Source organism: Adiantum capillus-veneris, chromosome 22 (assembly GCF_014529385.1).
Source record: "Adiantum capillus-veneris isolate H3 chromosome 22, ASM1452938v2, whole genome shotgun sequence".
Lineage (NCBI taxonomy): Eukaryota > Viridiplantae > Streptophyta > Polypodiopsida > Polypodiales > Pteridaceae > Adiantum > Adiantum capillus-veneris.
In genome coordinates, this window is record NC_140952.1 from 70036522 (window position 1) to 70055458 (window position 18937).

General features: G+C 43.4%; 1 protein-coding gene across 3 annotated transcripts in view; it reads left to right on the plus strand.

Moving 5' to 3' along the window:
- The first annotated feature begins 3058 nt into the window (after window positions 1-3058).
- The window catches only part of LOC147429549 (uncharacterized), a 32337-nt gene continuing 16458 nt past the window's right edge, over window positions 3059-18937 (plus strand). For 2 of the 3 annotated variants that reach the window (XM_086495803.1, XM_086495804.1), the window contains exon 1: window positions 3059-4890. In XM_086495803.1, coding sequence (XP_086351929.1) covers window positions 4827-4890 — 64 coding nt within the window. In that variant the 5' untranslated portion in view covers window positions 3059-4826. The remainder of the gene's footprint in view (window positions 4891-18937) is intronic. The other variant, XM_086495802.1, reaches the window with a different exon arrangement.

Here is an 18937-nt window from a genome sequence, read left to right on the forward strand (position 1 = left end):
GTCATTGGAATGTAGCCTATACCTCTGATACCACTACGACAGACAAAGAGCGCGGTGTGCTTGCAAAATATAGAGAATATCATGTTGCGAGCGATAAAACCATAGATTTGTGTACCTGGCATCGCATATACACACATGATCCCAACTGAGACTAATATGAAAGGGAGAGATAGAGAACAAGAGAGAGAGAGAGAGAGCACACAAAAGCACGTGCAGGTGCACCTGGACTGCTACACCAGCACAAAGAGAGGAGAGGTGAGGGAAGAGAAGATGAACATAGGGGACGAGGTGCAATCTCCTTCCATGCAAGAGTGAACATTTTCCTCTAGCACGCATTTATTTATAAATTTTTTGAATGCTCAAAATGATTATAGACTGCCTGCCCATAAAAATGACCATAGCTCATAAAGAGCTCTTTATATATACAATATTAATAAACTTGATATCCTTTTGAATTTTTCCATAGTCCATCCCATATTTGCCACCTGCAATGATAATATCTATTTATCATTTCATTACACTAGGTGGTTTTAACCAAATGCGAAGGGATTGTGTTTCTCCAAATGCCCTATACTTGCACTTTGAAGGCTTGTGGCCTTAGGCAAGACCTTCACATGGGTGAGAGAATTAGCGATGTGTTTGCTAGATAGGGGAGGTTGGATAAACACGTTGTTCCTGTCAATGCTTTGGTATTTGTGTATGCTAAATGTGGAGCCCTTACAAATGCGTTGATTGTAGGATATGCCCAACATGTGGCAAGGAAGCTCTAGGCTATTGTAATCGAATGCAAAGGACGACCTTTTGCCAAATGGAATTGCTTATGCTTGCGCCTTGAAGGCATGTGGCCTTATGCAAGGCTTTTCACATGGGTGATCAGGGGTTGTCGATATGTATTGGAAGTAGAGGAGCAATTGTAAACAGGGAAGCCTGGCCGTTCCCTACCATTTATGGAGATGGTGACACTTGTGAGGCCACAGGCGGGAGAATTCACACACACACAAACCTCTGGTGCTTGGCATGCACTCCCACACAAATTTTCTATCCGAAATGTACCCTTGGAAGGTGTTGACTGTAGGATATGCCCAACATGGCCATGGCAAGGAAGCTCTTGGCTAGTGATAGAGGATATGTCCAACATGGTTGTGGCTCTAGGCTATTCTAACCAGATGAGAAGGGATGGCCTTTCTCCAAATGCAATCACCTATGCTTGCACCTCGAAGGCATGCGGCCTTAGGCAAGACCTTCACGTGGGTAGAGAAATTCACTAAAAGATTGCTACATAGGGGCTATGGGAAGATTGAGTGTGGTGTTTAATTGAGCAATCCCATTTACAACAAATACAATTGTTAATCGGATGTGGAATGATATGACTTATGCTTGCACTTTGACTATTGCACATAGTTGTTTTGTGTCGTTTTTGTGATTTAACTTTGGAAGTTGTCATATTGAATTGTAGTGAAATGCGCATTGATAACAAAGCGATGAAATTGTAGTGCCGACGGCTGATTGCTAAGTTCTCATTCCATTCTTGAATACCATGAGTATATAGTAGGAAATGGCCTACGAAGCAGGGCATGGCTTTTGTTTTGGCCTGTGGAAGGCCATAGGATTCATTGTTCAAAGTTGTTGCAAAACTGAGGCCGTTGGATTCTTTGGCTAGATGATCGCTACATGGCAAGGTTTTTTGTAAAATATCTTTGTTGTCCCTTTTGTTTCCTTACATCACCTTCTTTGAGAGACAAGTGTCCCTAAGCGATTCAAAAGTCTTGTGAATAGAAAGCTTAAACTTTAAAATAGAAAGCTATTCTCCAAGGCAACATTTACTTTGTCTGCATGCTTGAAAATGACTTTAGAGATCGAAACATTAAACAAAATATTCATCGGAGTTTGATCTTATGATGCAATCTTCGAAAAAGTCTTTTTGTTTAAGCAGCAAGTTTCCTCCTTATACAAATACAAAATGGAAACACTAGTAGAAAATTTCACCTTTGCAAAATATTCGAACTATTCTCTAGTATATTTTATCGGGTTTTTTCTCCTTCGCCATTTTTTGCAAGCGGCTAATATCGATTTTCAATCGGCTTAAGCCTAAACTCAGACACACTTTTCTCAAACAGTGAGGTATTGATAAACAATTCTCTCATTTGAAGATTTCAAAAGAAAAAATCACTTCACTAAATTGTTAAATTATTTTCTATGCTTATTTGAAAGCATTAAATTATTCTTTTGTTTTGATTTTTAATGTGTCTTTTTATTTTACTTCCTTCTTGTTTTATTTTGTTTCAAAATACTGATGTGCAATGTGTACCATTTACCTTATTATTGGGGTCCTTTCATAATATATAAGCCATTTGCGAGTAACGAGTACCGACTAAAAGGAAATAAAAAAATGATATGATTCAGGCTTATCTTAAATGTTATTTAAATTTTATAATATTAAATGGATCTTTTTATTTCATGTGTATATGGACAATACAATTTTATATTAAAACAATACAAGTGTAACATTGATTAAGACCTACTTTTGATAAATTTTTCCTCCCCCCTTACCTTCAACAGGCCATCGTGAGTCCTCACATTGTTTTATATCTTGGAGAGACAATCTCCATACTTTCGTACAACACTCACGTAAATCGTGACTACCTACTTTTTTATGTTTTTTTAGAACATTATCTTAGTACGAAAAGTTTAACTGGTATTTTGCTTTTCCTTTCGTAGCTCTTCAAGGTGATATTTTTGGTGTACAAACTTGTGCAAGTAAAGACGTTACTCATAAGGTTAGTGCTCTCTTATGAGGTTAGTGCTCTTTCGTAGCTCTTCAAGGTGATATTTTTGGTGTACAAACTTGTGCAAGTAAAGACGTTACTCATAAGGTTAGTGCTCTCTTATGAGGTTAGTGCTCTTTCGTAGCTCTTCAAGGTGATATTTTTGGTGTGCAAACTTGTGCAAGTAAAGACGTTACTCATAAGGTTAGTGCTCTCTTATAAGGTTAGTGCTCTCTCTTTATGGATAGATTGCATATAATTTTCATTTCATCAATGTGGTTCAAAAAATGTTCTATGTTTATTCTGATTGATCTCTTAAAAATAAACTTATTGAGAGTTTTATCCTTACTATCCTACTTATACATTGCTACTATCCTACTTATACATTGCTAAGAGCCGAGTCACTGCAAACTAGTAGGGTTAGTGGGGATTAGGAATCTCCATTTATGGAAAACAAGAATGGCACTGCGTGAAAGTAGAAGCCCTCTTGTGCTTTTGCTAACACCTCGGAAAAACTGAGCTATTAAGCTATAATTTTGGAAAAGCTATTGTGTCCTCATTTGTAGCACATATCCCTCCAATGAGAAGCCATGGTGCAAACGAATTTTTCTTCATTAAAGTTTCTTCTTGCCCCTTTGCCACCTTGGTGTGACCTCTGTGCTTCCTGCACCCCACTCACCAAGGTGCAACCAGCTTTATTATACACATCAACTAGGCTACTATCTACCTTGGGACTAAGTGGCACGAGCATGGGGGGTGGGATCTACGGTGGGAGGATTGTGGGCTGTAGATCTGGGCGACGACAACGAAAGCAATCTATGGTACCCTAGATTACAAAAGTAATTTAGGGTACCATAGATTACTTTCGGGGGTTGCCGCTTTGCACACATGTTTTAAGTAAAGTAGGGCCCCCATGCTTCAGAGACGCGTGCAAGGCGAAGTGGTTATGACATGTGCCTCCCATGGATGAGGTCACATGTTCAAACCCCACGCCCCCAAAATGGGGTACCCTAGATTACTTCGAAACGCGGGTACCCTAAAGTAATCTAGGGTATCCGTGCCAAGATCTACGACCCACAATCCCCCCATCGTAGATCCCACCTCCCCATGCCCGTGCCACTTAGTCCTAAGAGGCTCCTATTACAAGGCCAACCAAGCAAGGTTAGTTTTTCCCGAGCACTGGTCACGTGCAAGGATAAGAGAGAGAATCAAGCCTTCTAAAATGCAAGTTTTCCTTGCCACGAGTGGGGATATTTAAGAGTCATAGTTTGGCAAGTCCCACGTGGATAGCGTATAGGGGCAGCCCCTCAGGACTATATGACACGGGCATGGGGGCATGGGATCTATGGTGAGAGCATCGAGCACCGTAGATCTTGTCGGCACCGTAAAAAGTAATCTCGGGTATCCGAGATTACTTTTTATACCCGAGATTACTTTTGGTCACATTTGGTATAAGAGTAATCTCGGGCCCATACCATCACAATAAACACGCGGTGCTCGTGGTTAGGGCATGGGAGTCGCAAAGGTGAGGTCTCGGGTTCGAGGGTCGACCGCAAAGTAATCTCGGGTATCCGAAATTACTTTGCCACGATCTACGGCTCTCCTTCATCCTATCGTAGATCCCACCCCCTCAATGCCCGTGTTAGATAGTTGGGGGGGGGGGGGGGGAAAGACGGCTGACTAAGGTCAAAACCTACACATTGGAACAAAAAGATATATAGACCAAAATAATAATGAGATCCAACAGCAAGCCTACAAAAATGGAGAGCCACTTTGTTCTGCAGTTTGAAGTTTTCGGCTGGCAAATCCCATTTGGGCCTTTTTTGTAGGATTCCAACATCGTGATTCGTGAACACACGCTCGCCCGAGAGAGAGAGAGAAGAGAGAGCGCTTCCTCTGCCGCGCGCCTCACACACACATTGGTTAAGAGGAGACCTTGAGCTCGCGCGCGCGCACACAGAGAGAGAGAGAGAGAGAGAGAGAGAGAGAGAGAAAGAGAAGAGAAAAAGAAGAAGGAGTTTCTGCGTATGGTCTCTCTCAGGCGTCGCCTTTGTCTGAAATATGTCCTCTAATTGCCTCTCCAAGAGGAGTCACCTTGGAGGAGACCTTGCATTTTTCCACAATTGTAAGTAATTTCTTCCTTTCTGTAAGTAATTATCTTTTGCGCCTCAAAAGTGTAAACACAAGTGCCAAGGTTTTGCACACTGTTGGTTTCTTTTAAAGATATGACAACAACCACACCCCCCCCCGCCCCCCCCCCCCCCCCCCCCCCCAAACACACACACACACACACACACACACACACACACACACACAAAACAAAGCCCACAACAACACCACCACATCACAAACCACACACACTCTTTTTTTCTGAAGTGAACAAACCACACACACACACAGCACGGCACCTTGTTAGCATACACTGGTGGAATTTGGTCTGCAAGGCCTTTGTGCTCAAAAAACAATGTGGTTCATCTCTAGAGATTGTTCTGAGGAAGACGAATGCGTTTCCTACCAGGCTTTGGATAATAATGTCCAGCTAATGTTTCAACAATTCAAGAGTGTTGTGACGTTTTTGTTCTACGGATGTGTGGTACCATGGTCAACTTCCTATTTTCATGAGAAAGGAAGCTTGAAATTCAAGTCTTTTGCTGCGGAGCATTGGGCTAAAGTTTGAATGACTTGAGTGCCTGGAAAACATGTAATCAAATGATGTTCTATATGGGTCAAGACACTTTCAATGCATTGCAAAAGTATCGTCACATTTCTGGCGAGGTTTTTGAATCTGAAGACTTTAGATTCTTCTGCATGTATGCCATGTTCTATTTACTGATCATGATGCCATAAGAGCAAGAATACCTTCTCGAGATTGTGTGCTAGTCATCAAGTCAAGGAAAATTTATTTTCTTAGATTTATTTCATAATTTGCAAGCAATGTTCGGATCCCTCTTTACTCTTGTAAACAATTGTGTGATATGGTGCAATCTTGGTGAAATGACAAAGTGGAGAGATAAACCATACATATGCGTAATGACGTACTCAAGCTCCTTTCATCTGAAGCAAGCTCATAGCTTGAGGTTGTAACAATGATGATTGATGGGAGTTATGTAGAGTTTCACACATAATGCCAAAGGGGTCGTAGCCTACCAGTAAAGTATTCATGAGGGTGCATATAGACCTGATCTTGGCTAAGCATTTTCATTACACTGAGCAAAAAATAGTAACACATGTGGTATCTACAGCACGTGTTTGTGTTTTTGCTAAAATTGGTTGTAGGGCTGGCAGATTAAAGCCTAAATGAAAGTCTCTCTATTTAAAGAAAAAGAACCCGAAAGAAGAACATAGAGAGGGAGTATGCGTTTGTGAGCGTGTACACTAGATAAAATCAATACACGTGCCAAGTTGAGGTAAGCAAAAAATGATCCACAACTCTAAAAATACTGAGAAAATACATGCCTAGTGGGCTGCATCAAGAGGGTACATTGTACAAAAGAAAAAGGAGACTCTCCCATGATCCATAACATATGTACAATGGTTTAATCATAAAAGGGGGGAGCCACACAAGTGGCTTGTAATGCCAGTGGATACCATGGTCCACCATGAAGAAGAGTCTAGACCGCCTCATCTGAATAAATGTCTGGCACCCTCTCAGCCCTGTTGGAGCTGCCCTATATTACTGTCCTTTGGGAGTGTGAATCAGCTCCAACCACAAAGTGCTCACTGTCTCGGCATGGAGGCTATGGTGTACTCTCAAATACCTTGCCGCATCAGGCATTGCTGACAACGTCCCACCTGACGCTTGATCCCAGGCTGCCATGCAAGTGTTGGCCCTGAGGTAGCTGACCAGGTTTCGGCCCCCAAGTATATGGGAGAATGGAGACCATCAAATGAAGAATTCTGAGCCATATCTGTTGTGCCTGTGGAAAGTCCCCATGGGTGGTGTCTTTGGGTCTCCTCGAGGTGCCCACATCTAGGGCAAGTCGAGGGGTGTTCGCTGTAGGGTGGCCGAACTCCCACCAATGTCCCCCTCTATGCAACCAGCCATTGATAGATAATCATCTTGCAAACCTCGTGGCGAGCCTAGGCGAGTCCAAGGAACTCATCGGTGAGACCCTGTTAGTGCCAATGTTGAGCTGCTGTTGAGATGGCCTTGTTGTGAGCCATCAAATGTGTTGTCCAAGCCTTGAAGTGTACTGGAAAAACCAAACCCATGGTGGTCGGGGGAGAGGCAAAACGATCCCTTCACAGCCACTCACTGGGGTTCCACTCTAGATGAGCTAAGGACGAGCCTCGAAAGCCCATCCAATGCCCTTGGACTGCCTCCTCAAGGTTAGGATCCAGGAACCCTTGCTGCCACAACTAAAAGGTGCGATTTGAGGCCAAGCAGACTTGTGATGAACGTGAAAAGTAGACCCTCCTACTAAACAACACTCTCAAAGCGGAACTCCGCCACTCATTTTGTGTACAAAGTGCATATGAAATTCCTAGCTATACTCTCCCATGGTCAATCTCGAATAGGTAAAGGCTGTAGGAGTCTTGTCGCTTTTGTGCCTATCATACTTCACTTTCTGACGTACCATGCACGTATGCACAAACTCATCCGCGTCCTTGAGTTGCGACCAATAAAAGTAACCCTTAGCTGCCTTGAGCGTCGCATCATCCTTGTATGTCCGACAAAAGTAGGATTGTGACACTCCATCAGCAGCTTTTGCCTCAAAGCCCTTGCACACAGAACATAGTTTTCTTCACAAAATAACCATCCTTGAGAGAATATCCTAAAATTGTCTCCCCACTCTGTACGCTGTCAAATATCTCACTCGTATTGGATCGATGTATCAATGTGAAATAGGTAAAGTCATAGCTTGATAGGGTACATGTGTTGGATATACTATGGAACTATGTAGTGGACTAGTATAAATTAACATTGGATCGATATACCAAGTTAAATAGTGCTGGAGGCATGGCTGAATAGGATGTGTTTAGCTGGGCATACTGTGAAGTTTGAACCTTGTATAGGTTGTCAGAACCCAACACTGGAGTGATCTATCAATCAGCAAATTGAGGTGTCAAGTTGACATTGCTTGACACAAGCCATCATTGGATTGATGTATCAGACAGCTGTTCTATGTTTTGTGTTGTATCTATTGTGAGTATGCGTATTTGTTGCTACAATGTGTGTTGCTAAATTGGCTTTATCTTACAGAAAAATAATTCTAAATGAATTATTGGATTTGTAAGTGAGAGGGTTTTCTCGCTTGGAACACCAAGGAAAAATAATTCTAAATGAATTATTGGAATTTTAAGTGAGAGGGCTTTTCTCACTGGAGACATCCGAGTACAGAGTTTTCCTAGTGCGTCATTTAAAGTAATGACGGGAACATTGAGAACGGGAATATTTGTAAGGCCACCAGGAACGGGTACTTCTGATGCGTCACATCGGATGGGTGACAGGGAGCATCGGAAAGAAGTATCCGACCATCCGGGAACGGACATCTCTGATGCGTCATAGGATGGGTGACATAGAGCATCGTGAAGGAGGTTGTACCGTAAGTTCGGTAGGAAAGGATTAGGTGATGGGTATTCCTGATGCGTCACAAGGTGGGTGACGGGTGTATCGGAAAGGGGATATCCATAGTCGGGAGGAAATTCCGAACTGTGTTAGAATTTTGCACAAGGAAAAAGCAAGCACTTGAATGAAGATGGGTTCAGAGGAAACTTTGAGGAAAAACAGATGCTTTCTGAGAAAGCGGGATTGCTTTTCGAGAAAGCAGATGCTTTCCCGCGAGGAAGTCTATGTCTGCATTGCAACTGTGCATGTGATTGCATCCAGGGACGCCTGGGAAGTGCTGTGAAAGCATTGTTTTTAACTTATAAGGTTTTATTGAGTTTTTGGGCAGGTTCAGACTATTTTTAAAATACGCTGGCCGCCCACTTAATAAGTGGGCAGCCATCTAATAAATAAGGCAACAGATCAGCCAACGTTTTCTCTCTCTTTTTCTGGCGAAACATTAAAAAAAAAAAAAAACGGCCGTGATCGCTACACGAGCAGCTATTCGTGCCTGTGGCTAGGAGCTATAAAAGCATCACATGCCCTCACTCAGAGGGGAGGACCAATCTTTGCAAGGAGGAGATGTTGCTGCAGATTTAAGCCGTAAAGAAGATGTTGCCGGTGATGCCCATGGCTGCCCCAAGTGTACCAGATGTCGCCAAGACCTAGTGTGCGAGTTCCCTCGCGAAGAAGTGCCTACGAAGCATGTTTCCATCGCGACAAGTTGCTGTTTTTCTCTGTTTTCAGTCCATAAACGTCGTAGACGGGGCTGATTTATGAGAAGGAACCCGAGAACACACTTCTTTTGTGTGTAGGATTGGAAGAGAGGATTTTCTATGTAGAAATCTCTTCCAGGGAATTGCTTTTCGAGAACCGAGTTGCATTTCGAGCGTCGAGACTTTGAAGGTAACGATTTTCATGTTATGAACTCTGAGTATTTGTTTGCAGGTGTACTTCCTCTTCGCGAGGGAGTAGGAGCAGAGGAAGGCATGAGCCTTTGCAGGAGAAAAGCGCTCTGAGGAACTAGAGCCAGATCAACCCAGGGGTTTCGTACCCGAGTTTGGGAAGTAGATCCACGGATCGGAGAGAGGTAGTCTCTCAAGTTGTGATCCGGAAGTTGGGATTCCCAAGTAAGGACTTCGTGTCCGGGAAAGCAGAGTTGTTCTGCGGGAAGAGGACTCTGGAAAGAGAGTTGGAAAAGAGTTGCAGGGATGGCATGCCCCGAGTCTGGAAGGTGAGATCTAGAGGCGAGAACCTTGATTCTTGAGGAATTGGAATAAGGAACGGAAGTTCCTTGGAATAGGGTTTTGCCCTAGGAATCGGAAACTGAGGCTTCCGGGAACCATCAAGTCTTATTCTAGAACGAACGTGGTAATACGTTCGGTTCAAGTGCTTGTATAGACTTCTCCTCAGTAATAAAGATACTATTACGGGGGGGGACCAGCCCATCTTCTGGTCCCCAGTATTGTGTCGATCTTCTCACTCTCTATCTCTCTCTCTATCTATTTCTCTCTATATCCTTTGGCTTCAGTAATAAGTGATAAAATCTATTTATCCGAATGTATTTTATATTGCTATGCGCTCGCGTTTGTGACAATGGTATCAGAGCATGGTCTCCTCTCTTTCTCTGTAAAGGAGGACGACTCTGGGAAGATACGGGAAGAAGCCATGACAAGCCAAGAGAGAAGTAAGCAGGCGGAACCCTAAGTCCTGCAAGGAAAAGCTCGCAGAGTTGGAATTTTTTTTTTCTCTCTGCAAGAAGTCGACACAAGACTTGGGATTCTCTGAGAAGGCGATGAGAGCATGATGCTCAAGATCCTAGAGAATCCAAGGAGCGGAATGCTCAAGATCCTTCAGAATCTAGAAAATATCCATGAACATCAATCCAAAACTATAGCCATGAAATCCCGTCATTCCGGGAAGGATATGAAGGTCTCTAGACCTAGGAACACTTCCAGTCAAGTTTGATACTTTTGACGGAAGGGAAGATGTCCTGAAAGCTACCGCTTTGATTCGACAAGTTTGAAGTTGCCTTTGCAAACGGCAATTTCTGAAAAAGCGTCGAAGATGAGGCATGTGATTAAACACCTCAAGGGGATTGCAAGTACTTGGTGGTATACCAAAGCTCTGCAAGGAACTTACAACAAGACTTGGATTCAATTCAAGGCTGAATTTTTCGACAAATTTTTTTCCTCTACACTTTGAGGAAGGAATCCAAGAAGATTGGGATGGGTTTGCCCAATAGGACACGAGTGAGTCAAAGCAAGTAGTGGTTCACTCTTGCCAAGGTAGCTCCACTCTCGATCCATCTCTGAGGAAGGAAAGATGAAGAAATTCAACAAAGGACTTTCGCCCGAATTTTGTAGACGCATCTGCAAAATCCTTTGCAGCAGATAGTAGAGTCAGCAATAAAAGCTGAGAGTGTACACCTTAGTGTACATAGAATCCAATCCCCGCAGTGGGACGGGAACCATTGAACACAGAAACGATGAATTTTTGTTACCTCTCCTCGAAGGATACATTGCTATCCGGAGAAAGTTTGGAGTAAGGGAATTCAATCTAACTCCTAAGTTTTTTGAGTAGAAGACCCTCAAACTTTAAGTGAGAGGGCAGGTCTTTGATCAAAGTTAAATCTTTGAGGAACTCATCAATTGCGTATCGCTTTTATGCACGTGTCTAACCAGGACAACCACTCTCGAGTGTTTATGAGAGTAAGGTTGAGTCAGAACATTGTTTTATACGATGAACTGCTTTGCTTAATCATCCAGAAGGTCCATGATTGATATGGTATTCGGTAGTTCTCCAACGGATTACCTGCTACTGCGGGTAGGAAATTATGAAGGAACCATTCTGAGCTTTCAAAAAAAGAAAAGCTTTCATGAAGCTTGAGTATTCTTTTAAGCCCATACCCCCTACCCGGTAAGGGAAGATATGGTAGTGCCCAGGACAACCACTCTCGAGTGTTTATGAGAGTAAGGTTGAGTCAGAACATTGTTTTATACGATGAACTGCTTTGCTTAATCATCCAGAAGGTCCATGATTGATCTTGTATTCGGTAGTTCTCCAACGGATTACCTGCTACTGCGGGTAGGAAATTATGAAGGAACCATTCTGAGCTTTCAAAAAAAGAAAAGCTTTCATGAAGCTTGAGTATTCTTTTAAGCCCATACTCCCTACCCGGTAAGGGAAGATATGGTAGTGCTTTTCGAACAAGTGAATGAACACTCTCTTTACGAGGGAAGGAACAAGCGACGACTACGGCCCGTGCTTGAGGAATCCAAGGATTGAAATCCTAGATTATTTGTTGAGCGGGTTTTGCTCTAAGATTGAGCCAAGGGATCGTCAGGTTGAGCGTCTTTGCTCTAAGGATCTTACGAAGGGAAGGCAATTTCCCAAGTTCACCAAAACTTTTAACACAGCTTAAGTATTATGTACACTTTTGAGTACATGGATAACACACGAAGATGCAAACCTATGCCAAGGAGCTCGACGAGTTTGTTATACTCTCTTGAGCGCCTTTTTGCGCGCAAGGATATTCCGACACGAGAATCTCTATTTGAGATGTGTTTGGTAGAAGGAATTTGAGTTTCTCTACGGAGAAGAGGTTTTCTGATGGTCGTTGATCATTGAGTACGCTATGTGCCTTTACCATTACAGTAGCAACTTTTGGTTGCGGTATATGTTTCGCCATGAGCAGGTCAAGTAGCATTTACACGCTGTTGAAATAAATTCCAACTATTATGTTCCTAAGAATATAGTTCACCAACCGTTTCAAAATGGTAAGAATTACATATGGGAGAACATCCCTGAGAATCAAAGAGGGTTCGCTCTATTGTGAATGAGGTTTGAACGTACGTTCAGAAAATGCTATGGCTAGAATTCTATCTACCTGAGATTTTGCAAGGCGTCTTTGATGCTGGCAAGGTGAATCATTTTTTATGATATTGTAAGGAAGAGACTCTAATGGGTGTCTGGAAAACACTGCCGGTGGTAATAACTCGCAGGAAGAAAAGATTGGAAGGAAGTGCCGCCGTGCACAAGGAATCTTCGGATTGGAACCGTCCGCCTATGTTGAGCGACAGCCCGAAACAAGAACCTTCTTTAATGTTATCGCAAACTCTGTTTGTGAAAGAAAGACATCAAGCTTAATGCTCTATGACTTGGGCATTCCCTATGTGGGAGGACACAAGAGGTTTAATACCCTCTAGGCTAACAGCGCAGGATTATGCGCAAGGACAGATACCTAGATTGATTTCTAGGAAGATTATTCTTCTCGAATTTGAGAAGACGGAATCAAGTTAACAGAGTCTCGGATAACGAAACTTTGGATCTGAACAATTGGACTACCCAAAGCAAAGGCTCGGAATAAGAACTTACTTTGGTAAGGTGGCACACTTTGTTTGCCACAGGAAGATTCACATGAGCTTAATGCTCTCGACATGCCCTATGCAGGAGGACACAAGAGGTTCAATATCCTCACGACTAATAGCGCAAGGTTATGCGCAAGGACATAGACCTAGATTGATTTCTAGGAGGATTATTCTTCTCGAAATTGAGAAGGTGGAATCGAGTTAACAGATTCTCGGATGAGGAAACTTCCAATCTGTCGGAAAGACGCAAATGACGAGTTCTTACATGGCTCGTAACTTTAATGAAAGGTGAAGGACATACTCGAGGTACTAGAGGAAGCACATGAATCGGTAAGGTAAGTATTGAAAGGTGAAGGACATACTCGAGGTACTAGAGGATGCACATGAATTGGTAAGGTAAGTATTGAATTATTGAATTATTGAATATTTGTTTAATTTAATTTTTAAGTTCTCTTTTGAGAAAGGACTAGCTCAACTCACCATTGAGCAAGATTTGGAATCTTTCCGGTTTCTCCCCGGCAGTTCAGTTGGACCTCTACAGTTGAGGACAACTGTTTATAAGTGAGAGGGATGTTGCTAAATTGGCTTTATCTTACAGAAAAATAATTCTAAATGAATTATTGGATTTGTAAGTGAGAGGGTTTTCTCGCTTGGAACACCAAGGAAAAATAATTCTAAATGAATTATTGGAATTTTAAGTGAGAGGGCTTTTCTCACTGGAGACATCCGAGTACAGAGTATTCCTAGTGCGTCATTTAAAGTAATGACGGGAACATTGAGAACAGGAATATCTGTAAGGCCACCAGGAACGGGTACTTCTGATGCGTCACATCGGATGGGTGACAGGGAGCATTGGAAACTTTTGCTGCGTCACATCGGATGGGTGACAGGGAGCATCGGAAAGAAGTATCCGACCATCCGGGAACGGACATCTCTGATGCGTCATAGGATGGGTGACATAGAGCATCGTGAAGGAGGTTGTACCGTAAGTTCGGTAGGAAAGGACTAGGTGATGGGTATTCTTGATGCGTCACAAGGTGGGTGACGGGTGCATCGGAAAGGGGATATCCATAGTCGGGAGGAAATTCCGAACTGTGTTAGAATTGTGCACAAGGATAAAGCAAGCACTTGAATGAAGATGGGTTCAGAGGAAACTTTGAGGAAAAACAGATGCTTTCTGAGAAAGCGGGATTGCTTTTCGAGAAAGCAGATGCTTTCCCGCGAGGAAGTCTATGTCTGCATTGCAACTGTGCATGTGATTGCATCCAGGGACGCTTGGGAAGTGCTGTGAAAGCATTGTTTTTAACTTATAAGGTTTTATTGAGTTTTTGGGCAGGTTCAGACTATTTTTAAAATACGCCGGCCGCCCACTTAATAAGTGGGCAGCCATCTAATAAATAAGGCAACAGATCAGCCAACGTTTTCTCTCTCTCTTTTTCTAGCAGAACAGAAAAAAAAAAAGAATTTTTTTTTTCTGAAAAAAAAAAAAAACGGCCGCGATCTCTACACGAGCAGCTATTCGTGCCCGTGGCTAGGAGCTATAAAAGCATCACATGCCCTCACTCAGAGGGGAGGACTAATCTTTGCAAGGAGGAGATGCTACTGCAGATTTCAGCCGTAAAGAAGACATTGCCGGTGATGCCCATGGCTGCCCCAAGTGTACCAGATGTCGCCAAGACCCAGTGTGCGAGTTCCCTCGCGAAGAAGTGCCTACGAAGCATGTTTCCATCGCGACAAGTTGCTGTTTTTCTCTGTTTTCAGTCTATAAACGTCGTAGACGGGGCTGGTTTATGAGAAGGAACCCGAGAACACACTTCTTTTGTGTGTAGGATTGGAAGAGAGGATTTTCTATGTAGAAATCTCTTCCAGGGAATTGCTTTTCGAGAACCGAGTTGCATTTCGAGCGTCGAGACTTTGAAGGTAACGATTTTCATGTTATGAACTCTGAGTATTTGTTTGCAGGTGTACTTCCTCTTCGCGAGGGAGTAGGAGCAGAGGAAGGCATGAGCCTTTGCAGGAGAAAAGCGCTCTGAGGAACTAGAGCCAGATCAACCCAGGGGTTTCGTACCCGAGTTTGGGAAGTAGATCCACGGATCGGAGAGAGGTAGTCTCTCAAGTTGTGATCCGGAAGTTGGGATTCCCAAGTAAGGACTTCGTGTCCGGGAAAGCAGAGTTGTTCTGCGGGAAGAGGACTCTGGAAAGAGAGTTGGAAAAGAGTTGCAGGGATGGCATGCCCCGAGTCTGGAAGGTGAGATCTAGAGGCGAGAACCTTGATTCTCGAGGAATTGGAATAAGGAACGGAAGTTCCTTGGAATAGGGTTTTGCCCTAGGAATCGGAAACTGAGGCTTCCGGGAACCATCAAGTCTTATTCTAGAACGAACGTGGTAATACGTTCGGTTCAAGTGCTTGTATAGACTTCTCCTCAGTAATAAAGATACTATTACGGGGGGGGACCAGCCCATCTTCTGGTCCCCAGTATTGTGTCGATCTTCTCACTCTCTATCTCTCTCTCTATCTATTTCTCTCTATATCCTTTGGCTTCAGTAATAAGTGATAAAATCTATTTATCCGAATGTATTTTATATTGCTATGCGCTCCCGTTTGTGACAATGTGCACTCAAACAAGGTCGAATGTATATTAGGGCGACGCCTATAGAGACTTGAGCTTTACATGAGTTGAGGGATGAATATCTGCAGCATTCTACCTTTGTTGAACTAGTGCATCGGTAAGATCAGGAGGAGTTTAATGTGAAATGTCAGACAAGGATGTAATTTCAAGTTGAACATTGGCAGAGCTATATGTTATTTTCCCTTGAGCCAGTTGTAATGTCACGAGTCATGGCAACCACTAACCTTAGTTGCTGGTTTCTTTCCCTTGATTTTTATTTGATTTTTGGGACCCTCTTTTTGAAGTCACAAATGGTCGGACAGTGTGTGGCCAGTGTGAAAAGGCCGACGGACAAGAGTTTCACCCGCAGTCGGGAAGGGCAGGTCGCCATGAGATGGTCGGGCTAGTCACAACACTGAAATCCGAGCAATAAAAAGGTTGGCTAGGCTCAATTCAAAGTCATTTAGGCCCCTCGCTACACGTTATAAGTTGGTGGGTACTAGGAAATTAAACCAAAGGGAGTCAAATGAACACATGGCAATCACGGAGCTGCATACATGCCAACACACAATCTCTAGAAACCTTATCCAATAGGGGGCGCCCAAAGTTGCGGGTGGAGGTTGATTTTTGTTGAAGTGTGTTACATAGTGTGTGTGAGTAGTGGGTGCAGGTGATCACAGCTTTAATGAAAAGCTTGCCTTCTCTCTTGCTCTATGTAGTGAGGATTTATCTCTCCCCCCCCTTTTGCATATATGGTAATGCCACTCTAGTTGGGCTCCTCAGATGACCATGTACAATTGTGGGGGTTTTATTCGCATTTGCCAAGGCAAGAGCCTTCTGAACAGGTACCGGATTAGCTAATCGCTAATCCTCCATAGGTAATCGCGAAGAATCGCAAAAATGGAGAGTTTTATCGCGTGGAAACTCGTCCATTTCAAAGGGGAACTGTCCCATTGCGTGTGGGACCGTCTGAGCCACGCATAGACGTGTTTGCTCCGCCCAAAACGATCCAAAACAGAAAATTACAGCGTGCTGTGTTTTTCTGCAGGTTTAGGGTTTTGTACCTAAACTGCAGGACATCGTCTAGGGAGCCTTGGGACGCTTAAACAGGGCTTTGGGCACCTGACAGTGGCAAAACAGGGAATTACAGCATGCTGAAATTGACCTACAGCTCATTGGAAAGGTTCCAAACCACAAGGAAAAGTGTCCTTTACATGTACTTTTGACCTACAGGGATTTTTGCATTGTTATGTTGACGAAATTGGGTCAAAAACCTGCATTTACAGCCATGGACAGGTTTGGACAGCTTGGCGAGGGTTAGGTGAAAGCGTTTGGATCATTTATTTGCCAAGGGAGCCTCGGGAAAGCATTGGGTGTTGTACAGGACAATTTCCTTCGAGGAGTCTCGTCTAATTCAAGGGGCAAGTGACCCTACAGGTGCGAGAGCTCAAGGGCTATCCACAGAAGTGATCGGCACGTGAATTGGAGCGCAAAACAGAGAATTCAGCGTGTTGTAATTTCTCGCTAGGTTTTGTAAAGTGCTCTACAGTGCGTGGAAAGTCACTGTGTACTTGGGATTTTGTGCGTGGAGACTTCTACTATGGTTATGTTACCGAAATCGTGTTAGAGTAGGGACATTTCAATTTTCAGCCCGATAAAAGTGGGACAATTGTAGAAGTTGACAGGTTTTTCTCAAGTTTAATAAGAATAAAGAAATACCGAAAGGGGCGCCAGTCTTTGGGGCCTACATGGTGTCGCTGTCTGCTTGGAGCATTCTAGTTGCCAAGCCGTGGTTACTTCGTTAGCGTAGGAGGCCAAAACGCAATTCTGGCTCCACGTTAACCCACGTGGCTGCTGTCTTCGCTATTTTTACTTCGTTAGCATGTAGCGGGATTTAACTAACGAAGTAAACATCTATGCAGCCTCCTTGCGCCCAACACTTCTAGTGACTCCCTCATGGCTTGGCGTTTCCTCTTCTGTAGTGCCCAAAGGTCCGGCTCGGCTTAGACTCCCCAGCCCCGTACTCCCCTTTCTGCTTTTGGTAGCTCTGCAAAGTAGTCCTCCTATGTTCTTCACTGGCGCCCTTTCTTCATTGTCCCTATGGCGTGGCACATAGACATACCCTTACCCCAAGTCAGAGAGATCATCTGGCCCTCCTGGATCAAATGCAAAAATAAGAAACATGTCAAGTATTGGAGCTTCATAAAACACTGCCAACATTTGCTGCTGCAAAAGTCTATGATGTGTGTACACGTTGTAAACTTCACACAAAATAATATCATAGCTCGGTCCCAATAACATGCATCCGTATGGAATCTGGTTCCAAAACTTTTTGGATCCACTTGATTCAAACTTTATACTGAGCATATGCCACTTGTAATCTTTGCAAGGTAGGAAAATTTGCCCGAATTAAGAGAAAGATCCCAAAACCTGTTGGTGATTGGTAATTAAGACAATCTGACCTTTAGCATGCATACAAGAGCAGCTACTCCCTTTTTCTGGTAAGCATAAACTCCCTGACATAATCAATGAAAAGAAAAATGCAATAAAAAATCCATATTGTGCATACCCCTTGAAGAAGATAGCAAGCATTTGGTTATCTTGCCACCTTGGTTGACAACCTGGCATACCATCTGCACCCTCTGTAACCACATAGTTAGCATGAACCTTTTCACAATTTGTACTTATATCAGAGATATTCTTGATTAGAATTCCAACTTGGTTAGCTTCTACTTGTGAATCTGCATCTGCATCCACAACACACTCCATTAAACAGGCAGAGCCATGAAAATATGCATCATCTACCACTAAGAGAGTTCTTTAAAGATGGAATATAAAATATAATTGAGCAAAGCTGTTGTTGGCACGGTAGTGTTGCTTCTGTGAGCTAAGAGCTCGAGGGTGCATGGGCGACGCTACTGTAAAGGAGCCACTACGGTTTGCATGAAGGAAGCCGCTAGTTGCATGGAATGCTCTTATTTTAGTGGGGTATCCTCAACATGAAGGTGATGAGGATACATTCAGTTGTTTCTATAGGATGCGAGCTCAGAGTGTCCCTCCAAATGTTGTCAGAGGTTGTTGGAAAAAGCTGTAGTGCTTGGCACAGTCTTGGTCGATATGTACGCCAAATGTGGTGCGCTTGAGAAAGCACAAAAAGTCCTTGAGGAGATTCTTATCCAGAATGTTGCCTCTTCAAATGCATTGATTGCGGGATGTGCACAACGAGAACAGAGCCAAAAAGCTCTAGACTATTTCCAACAGATGCGAAATGTAGTGCCATCGCGATAGCACGAGAATTTTTTGATGGGTATCCTCTCCAGGTTGTCATCTCACTCCAGAAGCATTGCAGGCAAAGCAACATACCCAGAAGCGTGATATCCACTTGCCATGTGCATCCATCTCAAGCTTCGACAACTCGATAGTGGCGATGGCAAATGCCAGTTCATGTTGGATTCAAAAAGAGCACGCTGGGGTCTTCTCCTCTCCTTAACCAATGGACTCGTTTACGCAAGTGCTAGAGTTGCAAAGAAACTTACACCAGGGAGTTGCAAGGAAACTTACAGCAGGGAAAAAAAGAAATATGATGAGGGAGAGGAGGGAGAGCAGCTTCACTTTGAGGGCAGTGACAAACTTTACTTAGTTGAA